General features: G+C 41.3%; 1 protein-coding gene across 1 annotated transcript in view; it reads right to left on the bottom strand.

Annotated features, from left to right (window-relative positions):
* Nucleotides 1–6038: 6038 nt before the first annotated feature.
* LOC113975044 (Fanconi anemia group J protein homolog) overlaps nucleotides 6039–24372 on the bottom strand; it is a gene marked incomplete at its 5' end in the record, with an annotated part of 51822 nt that continues 33488 nt past the window's right edge. The window contains one exon of the mRNA XM_027698673.1: nucleotides 6039–6941. Coding sequence (XP_027554474.1) covers nucleotides 6849–6941 — 93 coding nt within the window. The remainder of the gene's footprint in view (nucleotides 6942–24372) is intronic.

Here is a 24372-nt window from a genome sequence, read left to right as displayed (position 1 = left end):
AGTGCATCTGAGCAGCTACTGAGAGAATGGATCTAATATTGCATTGTATTTAATACCAGTTGTGAATATAATACACAAATGGGCATCTCAAAATGTGAGAGAATAAGCTCGAACCACTGATTATCCCCTCGAAATCCAAGCACTCATTTTAGCCTGAAACTTTAGAGCAGATTGCCCTGGACATGAGGAATCAATCATGAGACATCCTGGAAAGGTGATGAACTCCCTTGGTACATCAGAGTAATGTGAAACAGTCAGTGCAGGGGATCCCCAGGCGAAGGGGACGGCTCCTGAGCAGGACACAAATGGAAGTGGGGAGAGGGATCAGTTCCATTCACAGGAAAAAAATTAAAGCAGTCACAGTGTCTCACCTGATCAGACATCTTTGTGTAAGGATTTGGTCTAAGCCTTACTCATGAGAACACCAAAGGTAAGGAAGAGTGAAAGGATTTTAGCCAAATAAAAATTCTGCTTTAAACGAATCTGTTCTTCCTGCTCATCCTTTTTAAGACACAGCAAGTTCAAAGCTTAGGTAGTTTCCCCCCCTCCTTCCCCCTTTCCTTCCCACCATTTATCATTATGAAGGCAAGCAGACAGGTTAAAGGCAGGAAAACCTTCCACTGGGATTTCTGTCCAGTGTCACAGCCCAGGACTAGATTTACACCCAGCTTTAGAACCGAGCACATGCCTGTAGTTTCTCTCCATTTCCTCAGCAGTAACATGTGAGGAGAAAGGGGTTTTAGCTCTGGGTAAACATTGCCCAAGCACTCCAAACCTGGGAGGTGTCAGTGCAGTGGGATGGAGGGGTTTGCTTGAAAAACCAAGAGGGCAAATATTGTCCTTCAACTCATACGGGACATTTAGTGATGGTTGGAACACTGATGGCCCTGTGGATCCCCTGACCATCCTTCCCAAAGTGATACAGAAATATGGGAGCAACAGAGACATGAAAGCAAGAATCTGGAGACTGAAATCCCCCCAGGCTCTGAGAACCCCAGGGAAGCAAGAGCTGAGGCAGCACATCCCCTGTGAGGGCTCTGCTGTGAGCTCACTGCTGCAGACACAGCCCCTCTCCTCCCAAATTCTGAGTTAAAGGTGCAAAAAAGCCACTGCTAAGTCCTCATTTGGACCAGTTATTACAGAAAATCAGCACATGTGAAGCTAAAACCCCCCATACCTACCTGTATTGCTCTGAGCTGTGAGAAAACAGCTCCAACTGCAGGCCAAGGACGCCATGAAATTCAGGATTTACAGATGCTCGTTCCCTCAGCAGTGATGCAGCCTGCAGCCCTCAGGGAATGATTCCTGCACAACATGGAAATAACATTCACTCACCTCTGGGAAGTAGTTAATTAGATTGCTGGAAAATCGGTTTTCATCCTATTAACTGCAAAAGAAGGGGAAGCAGGAGGTCAGAAACCAGGAACTCGAGATGAGGAAAAGGTGAACTGAAAAACTAAAAAAAAAAATTAAAGGTGAGAAAGGGAGGAAAAATGAAAATTAAAAAAAAAATAAATATAAATGCCCTCTTCTTGCCATGGAAGAAAAGCAACTGGTAAAAGGCAAACAAGTTGAGAGGTTTGGGTTGTCCTCTTCACTTGTTTTAGCCACTTCTCTTATTTAATAAAGAACTATGGGTAACACAGCCAGGCTTCTCACAGCTGAAAAACAGGCCCCTGAAAATGTGCAAATAAAGGAGAAAAGTAACTTTTATCCTATTTAAGACAGACTAAACATCCCCTTCCTCCTGGATCTCTTATTAGTTCTTCAGTTAAGTTCAGTTTTGCAGGTATATGGGCCAATCTTGATAATAAAATAATCCTATTAATTTCCAAATGACAGGGTATTCTCCTACCACATATTCTGTATGAACCTTTCCTGACAGGCTAATACAGTAATAATTCCTCACCTGGCTCCAGCACCATGCTCAGATGTTTCCTTGGAAATACTTTGTTCCTTTTCTGTTGTTTCTTGCTGTGGATGAAGATCCTTTGTGTGGCAATGGTTCCTTGAATTGGTTTTCCACAGCTGTGTCCTTCCCAGCTTTCCTCTCCATAGATACTGAAGTGCACCAGTTCAATGAATCATGCTTTCTCCTAATAAAATATTATTTGAGTCCGATGCCAAAGGCCAGATTTCTATAAAAGATTCAGAATGAGCAATAAGTACAGCAAAAATGATTTTTGTTCTTCTGTCTTTCCCTCCCCACCACCCTTTTTTGGGGTCAGAGACTCCTTAGAAGACCAGTAGCATTAGAAGAACTGATATTTTATATCTTTAGTCTTGTTTAAGAGATACCTTTTGTGTTGGAGTAGGGAGGTGGTGCTGCCTTCCTGGGAAGGGCCATCAAGAGTCAGTTCTTGGGTCAACAAAATATGTGTTTTCTAATTCCTCTGGGGTCAAAGACTTTTCCTGAGCTCTCAAGGCCCAAGGGGAACCTCCCTGGTTATTCCTCTCCCCTTCCCACCTCCCCTCCTGGCACAAAGGTGACCCAGAGCCCAGTAAAGTGTTCAACCAAATATTTGGGAGGGTTCCGACGCAGAGCAAAGCTGAGCCAGGGCTTCCTGGCAGCACGGAGAGCTTGGAATAAGGGATATGGTTACTGGCTTTGAACAGCCATTACCCAGAAATTCAGGAGGAGAATAAAAGGCAGCAGACAGGCCAGTAAAAGTCACTGTAACTTAACCACAGGGATACAAAGAGGAGTTGCTGTGCAGGGCCCACCTCACCAGTGAGTGACCACAACCTGGTGGACACGGTGGCTCGCTGTGTTCTGGGTGTTTTGTTGCCTAAACTGGCAAAATCTTCAGCTTTTCAAGGTATCAACAATGTCTTTCAGGTGTTGGTACAATGCCCCGAGCAGGGGAACAACTGGGAATTGCCAATATAAAGTGATAGGAAAGGCTGTCCTCACATTTCATTTAATAGGGTACATTCCTTTTTTGTAATATTGCTGAAAGTCCCTCAAATATAAATGAAACCAAAACTGTTCTTTTACTTACTGCTAATAACAGCCAGTTGTACTGTCCTTGAGAGCCACATATAAAAACATTCAAGAAATATTTTTAAATGTCTTGCTCCATGGTAAAATACTGCACTACAAAGGAGACTTCTGGAGATGTTACCTAAATTAGCCTTGTTCAAATACCTCTGTGATATTTAATCATAATAATAAAAGCCAGAGTGCTTTTTGCCTTTCCATCAGAAACTAGTTTTGCTAGTCCCAGCTCCATCCTGGCAACGTGGTGTCGTGGTGTATAATTTCATAGACACAAAGACACTCCACTACCATAGCTCTCATTATTAAACAATATATTTTAATTGTCACCACCTTTCTCATATAGACATGGGCCAAATCTACCCCTTATTGGCTTCGACCGAGCTCCACAAGGGATGAATTTGGCTCAATACATATAAAACATACAGCAAGTCAAGCAATAAAAAGCAATGTTTGGGTTTCTTTTTTTATGGCACTCGGTGCTTTTTTGCCATAGGAACACACATGCCTGGCCAGTAAAATCCCATGATAAAGGACTGAAGTGTTTAAGACTTCATATGCAGAATAGCCCTCGGTGTTTAATTACAATAGCAAAGATGCCCTGTTATAAAAGCATTTCTTACCTGGAGAAGGGATCCATGCTCTCCAGTGAAGCTTAATTACCCAGGACACGCCGGGGTTTCCCCTCTGGCAATAACCTCTCACACCAATAACTCCTCCATTCCTTTTGACATCGGAATAGCTGAATATCGTTAATTTTCGGTCTAATTTCCTTATTTGGATTGCAGCTTTCCAGCAGGGAAAGGATTGAACATTAGAAGAGCTTCATTCCTGGGACATTCCTCTTTCCTTCTTGCCGTTTTCCCTCGGAATTCCGCGCTCCCTCAGCCCCCATCTCCCCTTCCCGGCACACTCGGCTCCAGACGGAGATTTATGCATTTCCCCCTCCCGTGATCCTTTCCTGCTCCACCAGCAGCACCATCCCAGGCCCAGAAGATGCAAATTTCGGCAGAAATAATTTACTTCAGAGGTTAAAGAACAAGCTGGGAGTGCCAAGCCCTGCCGAGGCCGTGGTTTTACAGCTCTCACCCACAAACACACAAATCCACAGGCAGGGCACGGAGCAGCACCTCTGGAGTCCCCCAAATTCCCCATTATTGTGGGGAAACCGAGTCTTCAGCATTTATTAAGTTCTATTAGATTTACAGCTCAGGCTTCTGCTGAGGTTCACAAGGAGAAGATTCAAGTTTTACGTAGAAAACGCCGCTTTTTTTCGAGGCGGGGAGGAAACCTCTCCCCTGGAAAACGATGGGATCTCCAGCCATGATTTAGAATCATCACCTGCCTGATCCTCCTCATCCTCACGCCTGGATCCTCGGCTTTTGATGAAGGCAATTTCCTGAGTGCATGTGAGAGCCTGTGGCTGCAGCCTGGAACAATCCTGCCTCAGTGCTTCCCTTGTGTTGTTGATCCTTTAATTTCCTCCAGCCCCAGCTCCTGCAGGGGACTAACTCGAAGTTTTATGCTACTCTTTTGGACTAATCATTTACAACTGACTTAAAAAAAAAGAAAGAAAAAAGAAAAATCCCTTCTCTGCTGCTACTGCTCCATGGAAGGGTCACTAATTGGGATGTACTCGTGGCCAAATGGCAACACAGGCTTAACAGCAACCTAAAAATCCTGCCCAAAGCTTTATAACCAGAGCAGTTATTTAGGATCTTATTCCAAAATTACGGTTGCCGTCCATAAAATCACCTCTGCAGTGCAAATTCTCACACCTTGAGAAGCCAGGGCAGCAGAACGTCGTATAAAACTCTATTAATAGGTGAAATCACAGAGTCAAGAGAAAGATCTCCTGTTCTGATGGCTCTGAGTGTTACACACAGGGCTCTGACCGTTTTATATATTAAAAATACAAAATGGAAGAGTCTCTGCAATTACTGAGAGAAAGGCACATGCTGGATTAACATGTGCCTTAGGGCTAACTGCTGACTAAGGACAAAACAGGAAACCAGATGGAATACAGAAGGGACATACATTAATTTCTCCAAATTGTTGATGTTAGTGCTCAGTAAAATGGAGATCAAACCAGGGATTTTATTATATAAGAAAGCCAATATTCATTTAAGGCTATTTTTGTAAAAAAAGATCTATTAAATTCCAACTTAAAGCTGAGAATCTGATGCTCAACCCTTAGGCAACAGCCTTATATTTTATTTTGTCATGTTAATTATCGAATCTCAGATGCACATCCTTCCAAAAGCATTGTTTGAATAGTGCAGCTTTTTTGAGCTGTCCTATTTGGGAATATCACAACAGTCGTGACCCAAGCTTGAACACACAGACATGAACGATCAATTATTATAACTATTTCTGTATTTTCATCCATTTTAGGTGATCAAATTGTCCTTGAAGCATTTTCTTTATCAAAGGGTAAATTTGTACAACATTTGATGTATTTTGCACACAACTACCACCATAAACTATTGTTAGATCTTTAAATTAATACATTTAAATTTAAATTAAATTTAAATTTAAATTAAGTACATTACTTAAAGTAATTTAAGTACATTGTCAAGACCACAAGTGGAGTTTGCAGCTATTTCTGGCCCCATCTCAGCTCAGACTCACTCCCCCAGCGTGGCTGAAAATGAGGAATTCAACCATTTCCCACGCTCGTGATAACACTCGGAGATTCAACTGAAAAAATCCTCTGGCAGCCTAAATCAAGTGTATTCCAGGATACTTTAGGGAGCAGAAAGGAGGAGATGGGAAGGTTGGAGGGGTGGTTTATGGGGATGGTTCCACAGGGCAGGACCAGCCGATTTATTCGCCGCTAATTCCGTCCTTAGACGATCGGACTTAGGCTGGGCTGATTTCAGCAGGAAAATCTCTGCCTGGAGATCAGTGCTGGGCTCAGGCATAAGATCCTAATTATTTGAAAGGCATTTGTTTTCATAGCTCCTTTCTTTTTTTTTTTATGTGTCCAGGTCGATGGCATTTTAATGCCTTATTAAAAGGTTGTTTTACAGCAGCCCGTCTGTTCCCTCTCTGTGCCCATGTCTGTGCTCTGGGCTGCAGGATTTTGCCTTTCATGCTGCAGGATTTTGCCTTTCATGCTGCAGGATTTTGCCTTTCATGCTGCCCAAAGAAATATTTTCCAAATTCCCTGTAAAAGTTGTCGATATTTCCCAAGACAAACAGTGTGAGGGTTTTTAACCTGCTCTGAATTGACACTGAGACGGGAGATGTGACATCCCTGTCTCTCCATTTATGGCCTGCTTCCAAAAAAGCTTCATTAAAGGATATGCTTAGTAGCTTGGGCCCAATTTTATATGACTTTTTAATTACACAAACAACTGCAAATGTTTTAATTTCTGTTTTTCTTTAATTCAGTTTAAATCACAGCAATACAAAATATGCCAACGCTCCCCTACCGTGTTTCCAGCCCAGGTCTCTAAATGCACAAGAAATAAAAAAAAAATAAAGCAATTCAAACTCGGAATAAAATGGAATTGATGCAAAGTTTTTATATCTAATCACTTTGAAGTGCCTGCAAGGTAAACAAACATTCAAATGTCAAAAGGTAGATTTAAATATGACACATTTACCAGCATTCAGACAGTAATCCCAGCGAAATATTTCTTTTAAACATATGGTGAAGCCTTTGCTTTGTTGAAGTCAAATGGCAGAACCCCCACTGAGTTCAATGTGGGCCAGATTTTGTACCCAGGTAACTCCTTCCCATCACTCACACCCAAATATTGTGCTGAACAACAGCTTTGTGGGAGTTGGCATTCAATAACAAAATACTTATCTGTCTTATTAGTCCTGATGAATACGTGGCCTTTTAAGATAAAGTATAATCTGAATTGCCTCTTTTCAGTCCTTGAGGGTTCTGCAGCAGCCAGCAAGAATGAACAGATGATGGAAGCAGCCAGACCTACAAAAGAAATAGTATTTTAAAAGTACTGTACTTATGGGGGGGGGGAAGCTTTGCCTTTGTACATAAAGAGCTCTATTCATTAAAAGAAGTTTTTACAAATGTGGTTATTTCAAATAGTTAAAAAGTGTGAAACACACTTAAAATGAGTAAAATTCGTGGGTTTTCCTCTGAGTTAAATATGTGCCACACTAATAAAGCTCTCCTCACACCTCTTCCTAACTCAGAGGCTTTGGCCTCATTCTGCAAATGTTCTGAACTGAGGGAGCTCAGCACTTTGCTGGAATGGACCATGAGTTCTCCAGGTCCCAGTTCTGTAAAGATTCCTGGGTTTTAAAGAGATCCAGAGGATCCACAGGATCCCTGTGATGCAGGTCAGCATTCCTGGATAACCTGTAGGAACCCAGCAGTACCACAGATTTACAACAGAGCTTTTACAAACCTTCCAGAACTGATTTTCCAGTGTTTGACCCTTCCTACTGCTTGAAGAAAGCTTCAGACAGCTTTAAAATGAAACAAACGTGTTAAAATCTGATTATTTATAAGCACCCACTTTCCTTGCTTTTGTCCTTTCAGTTTTCAGCTGCCATTGGTGCCCAGAAGTTGAGGTATCATTGTTTAACATAAATGTGTTCAAACCCATTTCTCTTTGATTCAGTAACTCTGCAATCACAATCTGTGACATCACATGTCAGTGAGACACTCAAAATGTAACATGACACCACCATGATGGTTTAGGTACACAAAAACAAGACATTTTGGAAAGCATGACTTAGATACAAAAAATTTTAAAGCTGAAACTCTTTGCTGTCACAAAATCCCCTCAAATTTTCATAAAACTTGGTTTAACATAGCAGGAAAATGATCAGTCTGTTACTTAGTTCACATGCACTGACCTCAGAAATCATAATGATATTTTATACATGAATAAGGATAAAAACACATATGTCTCAGCCATGTGGTGTTGCACCAGCCCTTCACTGAGATAGATTTTCTTTGCTTCATCTGCTGGTAACGAGGGAGAACTGAACAGCAGCAGATCTTCCTGAACACCAACAAATTAATAAATTTCAATTTATTGCCACATACTTATGTCAGGAGAGAATAATGGAGGACAGAGCCATGTGTTTCCTCAATACAACTGTGGATTTTAACAACACGAAGTCCACAACTCTGTGCACAGCAGGAATCCTGTGAAAGGATGTCTTTGCCCACTGCTCCAACTCCCCATCCCGAGGGAACACAGACTTCCAGGAGAGTCACTTGGACAACTGGAGATCAAACTCCTCCTTCCCTGCTCCTCATGTTCTGGGATAGGGAAGCATTAGGGATGAACCTCTGCAGATAAAGCTGTGCTGGAGCCTGTCCCACCCCATGGAAGCCCAGCATTCCCCCCTTCCACGCTCCGGAGTGCCGAGGATTTGTCCAACCCATATATCCTTCTCCAAGAAAACGACAGCGAAAGCGCTCCCCAGATTTAACCACTGTCAGATGTTCTTTGAGCAGAATATTAATTTCTCTCCTGAGAACATAAATGTTTGGTTGTAACAAGCCACCAGCCCCTCAATCCTTTGATTTCCTCTGTCAGTGCTGCCCCCAGACCACGAGCACGAGCATCTGTGTCCAGCCTGGGAGGTGTTTGAAACACCGGGAGGCGAAAATGGGAGCAGTTACAAGAGGTTTTTTTAAAAAAAAAACAGTTTTGAAAACATTAAATCACATGGTGCCAGCCACTGAAATGGTTTCCTTCTCACCAAACTCACGCAGTGGTTTTACAATATTATCAAAGCCACAAAAGATCTGACTGAAATAGTAGGAGGAATCTTTAAAAAAATGCTTAAAAAACACCAGAAACCTTCACCTGAGTGCCACTGCCTGGAAAGGTGGACAAGACTGCCCTGCCTCCATCTTCCTTTTGTCTGTGAAACCATTCCCTGGCTGGCTGTGTGCTCAAAATTAATCATTTCTGCTTCCAACAATCCCCTTGTCTTTGGAATTCATGTCAGGTTGATGACTTTCGGTGTATTACAGACCATTTGTAAATACATCAGTTCACATTTCAGTGTTTTCCTTTGTACCAAGATACCATCTAGAGAGAGCTAATCTGATCCAGACATGCTGGACCACAGCTCCTTCCCATCCTCAAAGTGCTGCAGGTGCTGGGCTCTCCCTTAAAATTAATTTAGAATTTAGATTTCTTAGTGCAAGAGAAAATTGTCCTTCCCTTCAGATCCAGCAGCCAAACTTTCTGTAAATGCTTGGCCCTTAAAATACAATTCCCATGACACCAACCTTTATTTTGGTAAAAAGATACTGCAAGCAGTAGCTGCTGGAGTAGTTGAGTGCTGGAGCAGGAAAATCTCCTCACTCCAAATCAGTTATCTTCAGACTCTCTCCTCCACCTGGGCCACTTAATTAAAGAACATTTCCAGGGATTTAATTTGTAAGACAAGACTTCCAGCATGTATCACTCTATTACCAGCCATAATGAACTCCAAATCCTTCCATAGCTTATCCATCATTTTAGCTACATTTTTTTCTCAGAAGAGGTTGAATTCTCTAAATAGGTTTCCCACCTTTGGAAAGCTCCATGTCTGCCAGCAGTCACTCTCCCTGCTTGAGCCCAATTTATTCTTTTCCAGTCCCACCTTGTCCAATAACTCCAGTTGGAGAAAGGGGACTTTATTCCGTTCATTTCACAGATCCTAATATACATTCAAAAAGTAAACTGCCCAAATCTAGAGAAAAGCTTTGAGCTTTATCCTCATTCCTTGGAGCTCAGCACTTTCAGCTTCATGTCCTCACATTCCCTGAACTGATTGAAGAACATTCCCTAGACATTTCTGAGGCTCTGTCCTGGCCAGTCTCAGAACAGCTTTTATGGCCAATTTTTTCATAAGTCTAATATTAAAATGAACTACTTCCTTTATTTTTTTTCCCAGCTGCCAATTTTCCTTGTCTTACAAACGAAGATTATCACTTTTCCTAATTGTAGAGCGAGGGCAGGGATCAGATTAGGACTGTCCCTTTCCATCATTCCTTTCACAAACATTGACTTACAGGATTTGGCTGCCAGGAGCTCCACTTTCTGCCCACCTTTCCAGCCCTTCCTCAGGGCTGGGATTTGAAAGGACCAGATGTGCTCCTCCCAAAGCCCACGGCTCAGAAGGAGAGGCTTTGTTAGTTTTGAGGTTGATCTGAAATATCCCACCAGACTATTTTTAAATTTCAAATTACAAGTATGTTTTTCCCTCCTAATTTCTTATCTCACCGACTGGCAATGATTTTGTTACACTTCAAACGTGACCTAAGAGTCTTTAATTTCACTCCAAAATTAATATTTTAGCTTATATCTTCATCTGAGCCAAACTTTCCTCCTTTCTGCTGTTTTCTGGTAATTCCTGGGTGATGGCAGTCAGATTGCTGGATCAGATAGTGACCTTGCCATTCAGCCTTGGAGGTCTGATTCCAGCCTTCCCATCCAGCCTGAGAATTCCACAGATGTCCCCAGACCTTTCTTTCTTATCACAGGTCTCAGCCCTTCCAGAAAGGGCTTCCAGATGTTGCAGATTCTTGTTGCAATTCCATCTGGCCCCCTTTGACTCCTGTGAGTCCTGCAGAAAAACAAGGCACTGGTGAAAAAAAAAAGAGGAAAAAAAAAAGAAGCAACAACTTTTCAGATACTGGTGTTTAAAAACACTGTCTGGATGTTCTGAATTAATATTGTGCTGGAAGAAGCCAAATGGCTGCATGCCAAGGCTTAGGCCAAGGTGTATTTTTATGGCAAAGCTGTAAACCCACAAAATAAGTGGTTTATAATGGAAATTCTGACACACTTTTAATATTAAAGAGCAGAAATACACTGGTTGTGGTGAGGAATTGTTTGCCAGCTGTGGCACTCACCTGTCAGCTGCGCTGCCTGAACGATCCCGGCGGATGGGAGGGATCCTCCTGCAGCTCATCCTCCTCCAGCCACGTGCTCTGGGGGCAGATGGGGCCAGTCACACTCAGCAACTCCTTCTGGAGCCTTTCAAAGCCCTTCTTCTGGCTGATTACAGGGAAAAGCACAGCTGGGATTCCCAGAATCCGGCAGTGGCTGAAGCTCAGACCCGGCTCCAGACAGAGCTTTCAGCAGCTGGAAGAGGGGGGGGGTTTCCTTGACACTGCTCCTTTTGAGTGGCACTTCCACAGGGAAAGGTTGGGAAGAACTTTGGGAGTGAGCAGATGAAGAACTGTGGGATTGAGCAGAGGAAGGACTGTGGGATGGAGCAAATGAAGAACTGTGGGACTGACCAGATGAAGAACTGTGGGATGGAGCAGATGAAGGACTGTGGGATTGAGCAGATCAAGAACTGTGGGATGGAGCAGATGAAGAACTGTGGGATGGAGCAGATGAAGGACTGTGGGATGGAGCAGATGAAGGACTGTAGGATTGAGCAGGTGGCCTTGCTGTCAATCTGAAACTCAGGCAAAAACCATCCCTGGACACTTGTTGATTCCCAGAGCTGTGGATCAGCCCATGCACAACTGGAGAAAGGAGAAACCTTGAGCAATATTTAGGATATTCTATCACTGTACACAGGCTACTGATAAACTGTGAATGTGAGAATAATAGAAAATATTGGCAATAATGATAAAGGACAAAAAAGAATTCCATAAGGCTGAAATATCATAGAAATAAATACTATATCTAACACAGTATAACTCTAATTCGAGTTATAGGGGCAGTTTTGTTTGCACATGAATGCTCTAACTACATTAGTAGTCTCTCACCAACATACCATTTACTATATTACTATATATATATATATATATATATATAAAGGGAAAACAGGAGGAAGAAGTGTGAAAAGGCAGAGCCATTTTTCATTTCCATGTTCAAGATGACAATATTCAATACAATGATGACACTATTCAATACAATGGTATGTGCTGGCTCTAGATCTGATCTGTCTGCATGGCAAGTATTAAAGCTGAGATTTCCAAATACAGTTAGAGGGGTTATGGATGCTTTTCCCATCCCACACATCTTGATTTGCAGTCAACATTCTTCAGGAAAACCAAGGAAGAAAGGAGTCAATCTCTGGTTGCCAGAACAGAAGTGGAGACCTGTGTACACACACTTATATTTATATACACAGCTTGAACTTATTTCATACTTGAGAAAAGATTGGGAGGCAAAGGGAAGGAAATCTAAACACTGGCAAATAAACACAGGATGATGGATGGAATCCCCAAAGCAGCATCCACGCCTTCTGTGCTGTAAGATCAACTTTGAATGCACAGATTAACCACAACAGCAAACACCAATGCAGGAAGCTCTTTCTTTTAAATAAAATGGAGGGAAAACGAAAAATCACACACTACTTCGAATTAATCTGCATGGAAATTAACTAAAACATTCGTGAGTATGAACCAGAATTCCTACCTTTGCTTTCAAGATCTTCAATTAACACCCCTGGGAAATTTAAGACAATTAAATTAATCTTCTGGAGGGTGTGCTGGGTGAAGGGAAGCAGAGCTGTCCGCAGTCTTTAAGAGAGTCTAAGAGCTTAAAGACACAACCAAGTTTTACTTGCATCTTGAGGATATTATTCATAAATGTACATTAGCTTAGTCAGACAGATTCTAAGGGCATTTATAGCCTCGAAATTAAATCAAAGCTAAAAAAAAAGCCATCATTTTGTTTTGAATCACAAGCAGGGTTTGGATTGGGAATGTTCTGGAAAAACAAAATGCTGCCCTAACGATCTAAGGCAGGACTGAAACACCACTGGTCATGAGGAAATGTTGGATACAAGGCAAGGATGAGATGGAGGCTGATGGAAAGGCAGAATATGAATGAATCTTAACAAAGATACTGCCAGACACACCAATAATTAGGCAATTAGAAGCTGCAAACTCAGGAGAAAGTCGATGCTCAAACAAGTTTGTGCTGGGTTAGTTAAAGTGCAGCCTGACAGCCCAGGAACACCCTGGTGGTTCTGTGCTCCAGAGTTTTCCTTTGGAAATACAACTGGTATGTGAGGCTGAAAAGCCCTGGCTTGAGCCTGGATTAGGGGATCATTCTAAGGTAACACAACCCCCTCCCTTTATCAGTTATGGCCAATACTGATTTGAAATGGGGCCCAAAGCACGTTGTGCTCTACTCAGCCCACGTGTCATTAAATTCCACATATGCACACATCTGCTCTGTGGACCCTTAAATTAATCATTGTAGTGGCTCTTTTTATGATAAACCATGAGTGAGGGCATTTTTAATGTTTTGTTGTTAAGGCAAACTTCTGCCATCAACAGAAGTAGAGGATCCTGCCTCCTGCTTTCATCCCGGATCTCCCCTGGCGTGGGACCTGTTGTACTTTGGCTATTTCCTTCAGTGAAGCTTTTTGGGTGCTCCAAGCACATACACACAAGAACAGCTAGAAACTTAACACTAATTTTTAAGTTTTAAGCTCTAAAACCAGCTCTGATGCAAGCTGGGGAGCTGCAGGGCAGCAGCAACGGGTCCGAAAGGAAAGAGTCTCAGCAAGAGGGTTTATTTTGATTTTTGGGGAGATCAGGCTTTTCTTTATGATTAGTTTCTTGGTGATTACTTAGGTTAATTTTTAAACATAAATTAATTTAATCTCTGTTTGGATGCCATTGGGAAGGAGCCCCAGCATGGGGACATGCCCAGCTGTGCCTTGCAAAGGAGGAACAGGAAGGGGACTGACAGCAGCTCTTGTTGCTCCCCAGCCCAGCTCTGCAGATCTCCAAGAGCCACAGTGCTTTCCTTGGACCAGCTTCCCTCCTTTTATTAGCTCCTAGATGCTTTCCTGGGTAAGAAAATCAATGGAAACTGGGATTTTTCCAAAGACTTGTTTTGGTGTAAAACAAAGATAGCCCAAGAAAAGTACTTCAGGCAGAAATCTCAGGACTGAAAAATTAGACTGGTAAGATTTTAAGACCGAGTTAAAAGTTATGGGTTTTCTTGGGTTTACTTTCTTTGGAAGCAATAGAAACTTAAACCCTCTTTTTTTTTTTTTGGTGCAACAATGCTCAGGACCCTTGAGGGTCTAAACATCACCTTCTGATGTGATTTAAGTCAAGAGATTAGTAGTATTAACTATTAGATTTAAATAATTTAAAGAGAGATACACAACTCAGACCCCTCCAGTCCAAGCAGCAGAAGAGCTCCAGTATTTCCACTATGGAGCAGGATATGGAAAGTTGGAAGGTCAGTGGAAAAACTGTGCCACAGGAATTGCATTTTGTTCCCTTTTGAAATCAGCAGGGGAAAATCGAGGGATTCAAGCCATGGGTACAACCCCAAGCTGGGGCAGTGGCAGCTGGGGGGGAGCTGCTGCAGCTCAGGGTCTGTGGTGGGAATCTGGGAAATTGGAATCTGGAAAATTCCCTCCCCAAAATGGCTCCTTAGAGCACTGTGCAAACCCCCCTTACCTGGGCATTGCACAGAGGCAGGGAATGGATCCATTGGGAATGTGTCACACTTTGGATGGAGCAGAGAAACTCTAAAATCACTCAGGCAAAGATAAACCTGTTCCTTAGGTCCTGTCCAGACCACGGGAAGGTTGTTGTGTCCCTCACTGCCAGCCTTGGATCACATCCATGGTCCTGACACGGCTTTGCAGGACCAGTGTTGGCTGGAAATATCCCCCCAACCCAGCTCTGGGGGACAAGGGGAACCTGCCAGAGCCAAATAATGAGGTTCTGCTGAGCTGCTTCTGCTCAAACCTCATCTGCAGGCGAAGGAGGAAACCCCAACATTCCCACACCGAGCACAAACACGGGAGGTCCTTTCCTTGGAGAAGAGGACAAGCCCAGGGATAACTGTTACAACAAATACTTGAAAACTTGGCTCTCTTCCTTCACCTCCACGAAACCCAATGGTTAAAACCCCAAACTGAAATTTCTAACTGACTTTTAGGAAGTATTTCTCCTCTGAAAGAGTTAAGCAGCGTTTCTTTGATCTTTGTGTATGAAATATTCCAGCTTTCAGAGCAATCACAGGCCACGTCCAGTCTCATTTTGGAGTCCAATTTGTGGCTTTTAACATTGACAATGTTATTTTGAGGAAACACAAAAAAATAGAATTCAGTCAATACTGTTTATGTCTGGGGTGAAGTCACAGATGGTACAAATTGAAGTTCAGGTCTTCAAATTTTTCCCATCTTTTGGAATTTTTAACTGTGCCTGTACGGGACAAAATTTCTGCCATCTCAAGGCTCCTTCCCTGCCTGGCTCCAGCTGATTTTGGGGTGATTTAGTTTCTACCTGACAGCAGGAGACACAAATTGACTTAAAGTAAATTCTGGATCACATTAAGGATTATTTTGCTTTCCAAGCAACATTATCCTATAAGTCTATACAGTATAAACCACCACAGCAAAGAAATATTTATATATGAATTCTTTCCATACAAAAAGAGACTGATTAGGAAATGCAGCACAGAACTTTATCAGCATTGTACCACATCCAGAGGGCTGCCTGAAAAGGTGAAATTTGGGGTAAAATTTGGGGTGCACAGTGGGAGAGACCCCATGGAGTGTGGATTAATGGAAAATGAAGAGCTGGAGGATGTTCACAAACCCTAATATGAACCACAGCAACAATTTAAACACAGATCAACACAAATAAAGGTTTATACTGACAGGAATATTACCTAATCTAAACATGCCATTTTATATGTAATAATAATTAAAAAAAAAGGGGAAAAGGATTGGCTCAATCCTGTAAAGGCTTTAATGGGAGCACCAACAACATTTTCACGTTTTCCTGTCTTATTTGTGATTGTTTTTATAAGATTGGATAAACTGTACTACCTTTAGCTGCCTTAGGAATAATACCTCTAACAGTTTGACAGTGCAAACCATGCAATACTCCTCATGAAAACTGGGCAAGAAGACAGCAGTGTCTTTTTTTCTGGATTTTTTTTCCTCCCAAAGAAAACTGGTATGTGCACCTTAGGTGGGAAAACACAAGATTCCTTCCTGTACTTTATTTGCAGTAGCATTCACCTCATCCATCTCTAACAGAAATAAAAGCAGGAGAACATCTTCAGAGCCCAGAAGGAAGAAAAGCTCCCGTGCCCTCGGAGCTGCTGCTCCCAAGAGACACCAACGAAATTAGAAATAGGTGGCGAAGATAAAGCGAATTAAAGGCTTGTAAAAAAAAAGGACCATCCCCTATCTCTGTTTCTTTCCAACAGCCATCCCCATCTGGAATTTATTTCTAGGATGCCCCTTCCTTCTCACAGGTTCAATGCTACCCCTTTCACACCACTGAACCACTGAAAGCCCTCGGAATTCCGGGCCGGAGCGGCCGGAGCCCGGTGTTATTTCCCAGGGATGCAGCTAATGTGTCAGACTTGTAAAATAGCTCTTAGTGCTGGAGCTGCATTTAGGGAAAGAAGGAAACTCACTTTAAATACTTCAGGCTTTAATATCTAGTCCATTATGCTGCAGCAAGGTCTTGTAAAGAGTCAATTATGGGATCCTTCTGATTTGATCCACATGCAAGGGAAATCCGCTTCTCTGCCTTTAAACCCCCGGCCTAAGTGTCCTGTTTAAATAATTAGTGACACTTTTTCTTTGATCAAATTGATTCACATTGTTATTCTTTTATGTTAATTTAAAGCTTAATCCACGTAAAATCCAAGACAGATCTCGAGCCATCACTCAGGGAGCTTTTACAGAAAGGCACTCGGGTGAGATTGTCCAGAAAACACGACAGGTTAAAGACAGTAGGGAAGGAAAATGCCTTTTTTAAGGGCTTTTTTTTCCTTCTGAAAACCTGTGAATCACCAAGCCACTTAATGGCAGTAGCATGGGTAAGCAGTGGGACAATTTGGAAATAATTGGGAGTGGAGACACAAAGCTGGCACAAACTCCAGCACAAACCCCACTCTCCAGCAGATTTAATAACGACGCCAAAACCTGGGCGTTTTCTGCTATTAAAAATGTGTTAATAATGGAAAATATTTTAAAATAAACTGCAGCTACTTTTACTTATATTCTTGTTTTCTCCTCAAAGCTCAGTTGCCCAGGCTACAGGGGAGTTACCAGCACTGAAGTTGGAATGGTTTTCAGCCAGACAGAGCTGGTGAAGGTGCTCAGCCAGTCACCACATAGAAGGAAAAATACCTTCAACATTTATCATTTCATGTCCACACCACTGTCTTTAGTAAGATATTTCTATAAACCTATGAATGAGAGGCTGATAATAAACTTACCTCTAGAAGTACATAAATATTTAAGCTTTTTCCAAGCCCATAAATTCAACTTGCTGTACATATTCAAATAATTTGAATTAGTATCTCTCCACTGAGGCAAAAATGAGTTACATTGATAGAACATGAATAATGATAATTTCTGGATATCAGTTACATTCTACCATAACATTTCAGATGTATGTATGCTTTCTGGTAATAATTAAAAGGTTATGTTTCCAGACAGCAGCACAAATGAGGTACAGGAACTACTTTGCTAAAATATTGATGTGTTTCTCCAAAAGATTTGATGGAGGAGCACTTACCAAAAAAATAATAACAGAAAATATTCCACAATAATTAGAGAAAAAAAAATAAGGCAAACAAGATGACTGTTTTGTTTATCTCCATGACAAAATCCTTGAGCAAAACTGTTTTATAAAATGACTAATGGGATGTAATCACTGCAGAATTCCCACTTGGGGCTGAAGAGCTGGGTCTGGAGGACCTCTGCTGTCCAGGCTCTGCACAGCCACACGTTCCCACAGCAGCCAAGGGGAACAGCCTTTAGAATCTCCAATCTTCAGGAATTCCTCAGGTTCTACAGCCACAAGGAAATCTTCAAAGTTATCTCATTTAGCACAATAAACTCAGCGCTTTTGTCAAAGAGTGTCTTTCACTCTGTCATTTATAAAGTTAGAGACTGCTGGGAGAATTCCCAGAGGAGGATTTTGGTTCACCTGCTTCAGTTTGGACACTGGTGATGAAACTGGGAGATTTGGGTGTATTTTCCTCTCACCATTTCAAAGGGAGTGGAGTGAAATTTGCAGAGAACATTGGAGACACCAAAGCCCTGAAGGCAGAGCAGGTACAGTCAGGGGAGCTGTGTGGATAAACCCAGCTGAGGATAAAACTCTCACAGGGAGAGGAACAGTGTCCATCTTCTGGGACAAATCAAAACATGGAACACCCAAAAGCTGGAGACAACCCAAGAGCCCAGAGAGGCCGTTTCTGATATCACAGGACAACTCAAAACAGCACCAGAACCAGATTAATGTAAATGAGTCACTGTCACTGCTCACAAACACCAGCCCCTCTTAGGGACAACAGAAATATCTAAGTTAGGGCTACAAATGCCAGTAAGGAAAAGAATGCCTGGATATTAAAGCAAGGAGGCATTTTTGGGGAGCAGGAGAAAGGTAAGCATTTTATTCTGCCCTTTAAGCTTGGGAAAAATTCCCTTTCTCTGTAACATCTGAGCACTGTGAATACAGAGCCTTCAGAGCATTGTGAACACACCACCTACAGACCTGCATGTGCCACATACTCACAAAAGCAGCTGAGGTATAGTCTAATATGGTTGAGCCACTAATTTTCTGTTATTTTAATAATAGAATAATATAATTTTTAATAATAATTTTTATTTTCAAGGAGAAGTTGGGCAGCAAAGTCACACCTGTTTCAACCGCTTAGACCTTCCACCACTTAAGAATTATGAGCAGTTGAAGGAAGAGGACAAGAGGAGCAAAAATTTGCACCTCAAAGAACGTGAACTTGCTGGAAGGGAGGCTGCAGCAGGCAGAGTTCCATCCCCACCCTCCTGCCCTCGACAAGTATTCTCCTTTTAGAGGCATTAAATCTTGGCAACATCCACCGCAGTTCCCACTTAAGCTGCAGTAAGTCCACGTACAGAAGGGCTCTGTCAACATATCGGAGTGGAAAGATGTTTGGATTAACCAAGAGAACCTATTTCAAATCTCAGAGATAATAAAATGCCCTCCTTAAATCCTAATTGCAACTTTCATCTCGTGTCTTAGGCCCCGGCAGCAGCTGATGTGCCGCTGCAGATCAAGTGTTTAGTTTGATAAATGCGGCTTACGGGGGTCCCGGTATTGGTGACTGCCAGAGTAGCTGAATAGGATCCAGGCTCCTAAAGGTGATTATCTGCCTAAAGAAGGAAGAAGATGAGCACAGGACAACCTTGTTTGTCATTTTGTGCACTTAATCAGACAAAGCTCATAATGCTAAGAGCTTCTCTCTGCCATCCAAAATAAAAACAAAAGCGGCTTTCAAATAAATTACCATTTTACAGAGGGGGGAAATCCAGGAGCAGGCGTTGGAGAATTGTCTTGGAGTTGCTGTTTTCCAGCAGAAGAATTTAGAGCTGGAGAATTAAATCATATTCCCAGAGTCTTTTCCTTACCCTGCTGAGGCTGGAGTTTGTTGTAGCTGGATGTCACTACACAGGACACAAAAAGCTTTTTTTTGTTTTAAACATGTGGAAAGTCACGACATAACAAGACCTGCCCTTTTAGCTTAAATTGTTCTCTAAAAGAAATAGAAATACAATGTCCTTTGCAGGAAGACTGACAAGGCTCACTCACTAACACCCCTTCTCTGTGTTAACACCAGGTCACTGCTTTAGCTTTGTGTCTGTACAAAAATAATCACAATAAGTGCATAAAGCAATTTTAATGTGATATGACAGAGTGGTGTATTCCTCACTTACAATTTAATTTACAAAGCACTGTATGTACAGAAGGGCAGGGAGTGATGTTCCCTTACACCTTCCTTTCAGTTTTGTTTTACACGACAAAGAAAAGAACAATTCATTTGCGGGAAGTTCCCTCGACTTTCAAAAGGGAAAATGTGAGATGGAGAAACAGAAAAAAAATTAGGTTCTGCTTTAGGATTAATACCAAATCTACAGCTGTGTCACAAATTTCTGTTTTGCAAAATATCTGTGATATTTACTTTGCATTTCTTTAACCAAGAGCTTGTGTTAAATTTAGTTTAATACTGCTATAAATACAAATGGAGTATTAAAAACAGACATTTTCAAAATACATACAGCTGAACAGCATTTTCAGTGGGGAGTGCCCCATTAATTAAATGACAAACAAAACAAAACCCCCAAACCTGAAGAAGCAAAAAGGTGCTTAAGTAACATCACTTCAATACTAGTATTAAAAAAAACCTAAAGGAGTCAAAAATCTCAATTGAAATGCACTCAAAGCAGAAAAAAATACACATTCAGATGGCAATTAATGTAATTCACATTATTATAATTTTACAGCAATTGCATTCCTATTTCATGTTGAAAAGCCCTAGTCTGCACTTGTATACAGAAAACACCTATATATTATAAATCTATAACATTTAGCAAATAGTCAAGCAGCCAATTGTCTAAATTCTGAATTTAAGAGCATTTTCTCCACACCCTCAGCCTTGAGCAGGGGCAGGGAGAGGGACACTCCCAGAGCAGTCGTGCAAGGACCAGTGACCCCAAGAATTGCACTTTTTGGTCCTTGACCACTTTCAGAATAAAAAAATTTCACAACTAATTCTTTCCAGTATCATTTATTCCCACTTATTTCACGGCTGAAAGGTTTTCATTATCGACTCTGTCGCTCCAAACAATTTCCAAGTGTCCTGTAATCACACCTAATTCCACCTCCAAATCACCGGCAGGATAAAGTTGTTATACTTGTAATGGTATTTGTCCTACTTTGAACATTACCAAACTGTTTTCTCTAATCCTTTAGGAAACACCCTAATGAGGCTCATCTAATGGCTTCTACGAGTTAGGAAGGCAAACTAAAAGATTTAGCTCCTCAGTCTGTCTCTAAATCTTCTAAGTGAAAGATGATTTACAGTTAAGCTACGAAAAATGTGACCACTCTGAGGTCTGGAAAGTCTCCATGGGATTGCAGCAAACTCCAATCAGGAGCAAAGATTGGGTCTCTCTCCCCCCAGCTCGGCTTACCTGGGCAATCAGCAGCTGCTGGGAAACATTCATTAACTTATAAAAGCTTTCTAGACCTGTCTGAGCTTCTATTAGGAAAAAAATGACAAGATTTTTGCACTGGAAACACTGATGGGGAAGGTTTAAGTTTATAATTCTGTGTCCGAGACCTAAACTGATGGATTTCTGTCCCACTTTGAAAAATGTTATGAAATCAAATAAAATATAGATGGTTACAGTGAGAAAAAACAGTCATCTCAATGCACTGAGAGAAATGAAAAGAGGATGTGGGGTGGTTCTTGTTAGGATGGAGTTAAATACCCACCCTTTTGGAATTGAACTCCTGAAGAAGAAGACAGGCCAGTACAGAAGCCATAAAACACTTAGAAAGACAAGACTACATTTTGTTTAGGATTTAAAGCAAAGATTTAACAAGTGTTTCACAGTGAGAAAATCAGGAGGTGAGAAGGGGAATGGAAACTATGTAATCCAATTAAAATATAAATTTGTTTGTACCAAGCTTTCGAAGGGTGATGTTTCTCTTTGGCCTCGTCAGAGACCCATTTTCCAGCACACCCACTACAAGCTCCATCCCCACTAACTGAGTCTCTCCTCAGCACTCCCCAAATAGGCTGGAATTTGGAAGACTGGACCCAGCACTGTCCAGTTAAAACACCACCAGCTGCTCCAGATTAATAAAACTCAAGTCTCCAATAAACCAGGACTGAAATATTCAAATCATAATTAAACCCTGTGCAGTTCAAAAACCCCAAAACTGAACAACCTGCAGCATTTCTCACTTAACCAGAGAATTCCAGCAAATGATACGTGGGGACTTTGTACTCTAAAGCCAAAAGATTTAGAGATATATATAAATATAGATCTATAAAAGCTTTTAAGTAAAACAGGCCAGGGAACATGCAAATGACATCTCTGAAAGTAAATTCGATTCTGATTGTAAGATCAAATAAAATTCTTCACTCCTAATTAGAAGCAAAGAGGACTATTTCCTTGCAAAAATACTTTTCTGCCTTCAAAATAAAGTTCTGTAGGTTAGGCAGGAGTTTTACGACTCATTTGATGGCCCCACAATAATCACCTGGAGGAAGGAACAGCTCTGCTACAGTGACACCATTGAGCAAAAACTAAACACTTGCTCTCCTTCCTCCTCAGAAAAGAAGTAAAGAAAAGAAGAAAAGAAGCAAAGAAAAGACACGGGGTAGAAGGGAAAGCAGAACCTCCGAAAGGAAACTTTAAAATGGCTTAGAACAGAGGTGAATGCACATCCAATAGATTTATTCATAGAACCAGTAAAAAGATTGGGAATGAAAATGAAAGCCAAGATGAAAGTTTAACCCCGCGGGTTCACGTGCCCATTTTGCCTCCCTCCTCAGAACATATTCCAAGAGAAACGTTGGGAAAGAGCAGTTTTCCCTGTTCAAAGGGCCAAGCCCTGTGCAGTGCTGAGGGTTTGCAGTTTGAGCAGCAGCAGGAGCACACCTGCTAAAACACTGTCCTTCACTTCATGTTTACCTGGGGAACAAGAGCTTGGGGTTTGCACTTTCTTGCTGTGACAACGTTTGAAAGGTGCTTTGAAAAGGTTATTTTTTTCACTGATCAGCATTTGACTCTTGAGCTGTTCTGGGGTTTTGTCTCCTGTTGTGCTGTGCCGACCCAAAGCTGTTGTTATGAATAACTTGCTATTCACAGAACCTGTGAGAAGTTGAGTTTAAGCATCAAATGAAAGCACCTTCAAAACCACAACGACTTCAGGGTGTGACCTGAAACGGGAAGCTCTTCAATGTTCTGGATTATTGTTTTAGCGCATTGATGTAACTAAATCCTACATGGAACCTTTATCATGCACTTGCAACGCTCAAGGCTCTCTAAAGCTGATCATTATTCCTGATGACAAAAAGAGAACACTCGGAGGGGTGACTCAGGCAGAGCAAAACGAACATCAGAAGCTGTGAATTGCTTGTTTGTCCTGAAGAATATATTCAAAGTTTGCTTTGAACTCCCCTGTGCTGTGAACGGGGACTGGGAACAAAGTGAGAAAGTGGAGGCAGAGCAAACACAGCCCGTTTCTGACTCCATTGTCTTTTTTCCCCACCTTTGCATCGGGAACAACGACAGGATTAAGGAGAAGCTCCTTTGTGCCATGAAAAGCGTCGATTCCTGGTTTTATTCATAGCACAGTACTGCCAGTCCATCCACAGCACCTACCAACAAATAATTCGTATTTATTTTATAAATATTCCTACAGTATTTCAGATTTCAGGGGAAAAAAAGTACTCTGACAAAGGGCAGACACGGGATTGTTGTTCTCAGGAACAACTCCAAAAATAAGGTAAAATCACTGTCAAATAAATATGCAGAAGCTGCCTATGTGTTTGTCAGAGACACATTTCTGTCCTCTCCTAGCTCTGATAATACAAATTCTTCAGAGGGAATTTATGCCACGCTCACAGCTCTTCAAATACTCACTTCCAAGCAGGTTATGTTTTGCATTTTGCTGCCACTTAGGAATATTTTGTCCATTTTACAAAATTTTACAGGATTCTGTACAAATAAATCTGGCAAATCACCTGCTCATGTTTAATGAGTGCTAATCACACTAATGCTTAACAGTCCCTCTTCTTGTTTATATACAGTGTGACTTATAATAAAGTAAAATAAATGTGTATCTGCAGGCATCAGCATTAAAATCTTAGAACTCTGCCAGAATGCTCAGTAACACTGAAGAGAAAAATTAGTTACATTTGAAAAGTAAATTAAAAAAATATATATATTTCCAGGTTGCATATAAAAATTGAAATTTTTTCAACAACATGATCAATTTTTATATTAATAACTTTTATATTATTAACCTCAGAACTGTTCATTTAGACATTGGGGCTGGGTGAAAATAACACCAGTGTTCTGCTGCCACCTGCAGCTGAACCAGGAGTCCTTGTTTCCTCAGCAGTGCTCATGGCTGAAGTTATCAACTATTCTCAAACATTAAAATGGTTATAATCCCCCAACCTGTGAGGGTTTTATTATCTTGCATTACTGAAGAAAAAAATGGTGAGAAATTCCAAAGGCTGATGCACTTATTGGAGCATTTCATAATAGACCAGGAGGGAAATAAATGTAATAAAGCTTTGAAGAATATGAAATGTATGTCAGTTAAGCAGGGAATATTCAGTGCTTGCAGAAAGACTATTTCCAACCGGTCTTTACTTAATATTTTTAAAACTGCATTAATAACTGTGGTTATTTTTAAATTTCTAATCTGTTCATACCATAACAGCCAATCTTACTCTACCCTTCCAATTTTAAAATTGCTGTGAATATTCACATCAGCACAAACCAGAGTGTTAAAATCTGTATTATAAAAGTGCATTAACTCTGGGCATAAAACTTCTGTATCAGTTGTGCTCCATCATTAAGTGCTATCCCACAGGCTGGAATATTCTATGCCTCCTTTTGGGCTT

Source organism: Neopelma chrysocephalum, unplaced genomic scaffold, assembly GCF_003984885.1.
Source record: "Neopelma chrysocephalum unplaced genomic scaffold, ASM398488v2 Primary Assembly neopelma1_132, whole genome shotgun sequence".
Classification (NCBI taxonomy): domain Eukaryota; kingdom Metazoa; phylum Chordata; class Aves; order Passeriformes; family Pipridae; genus Neopelma; species Neopelma chrysocephalum.
The sequence above is the reverse complement of the archived record's forward strand: the minus strand, read 5'-3'. Positions and strand labels throughout refer to the sequence as shown.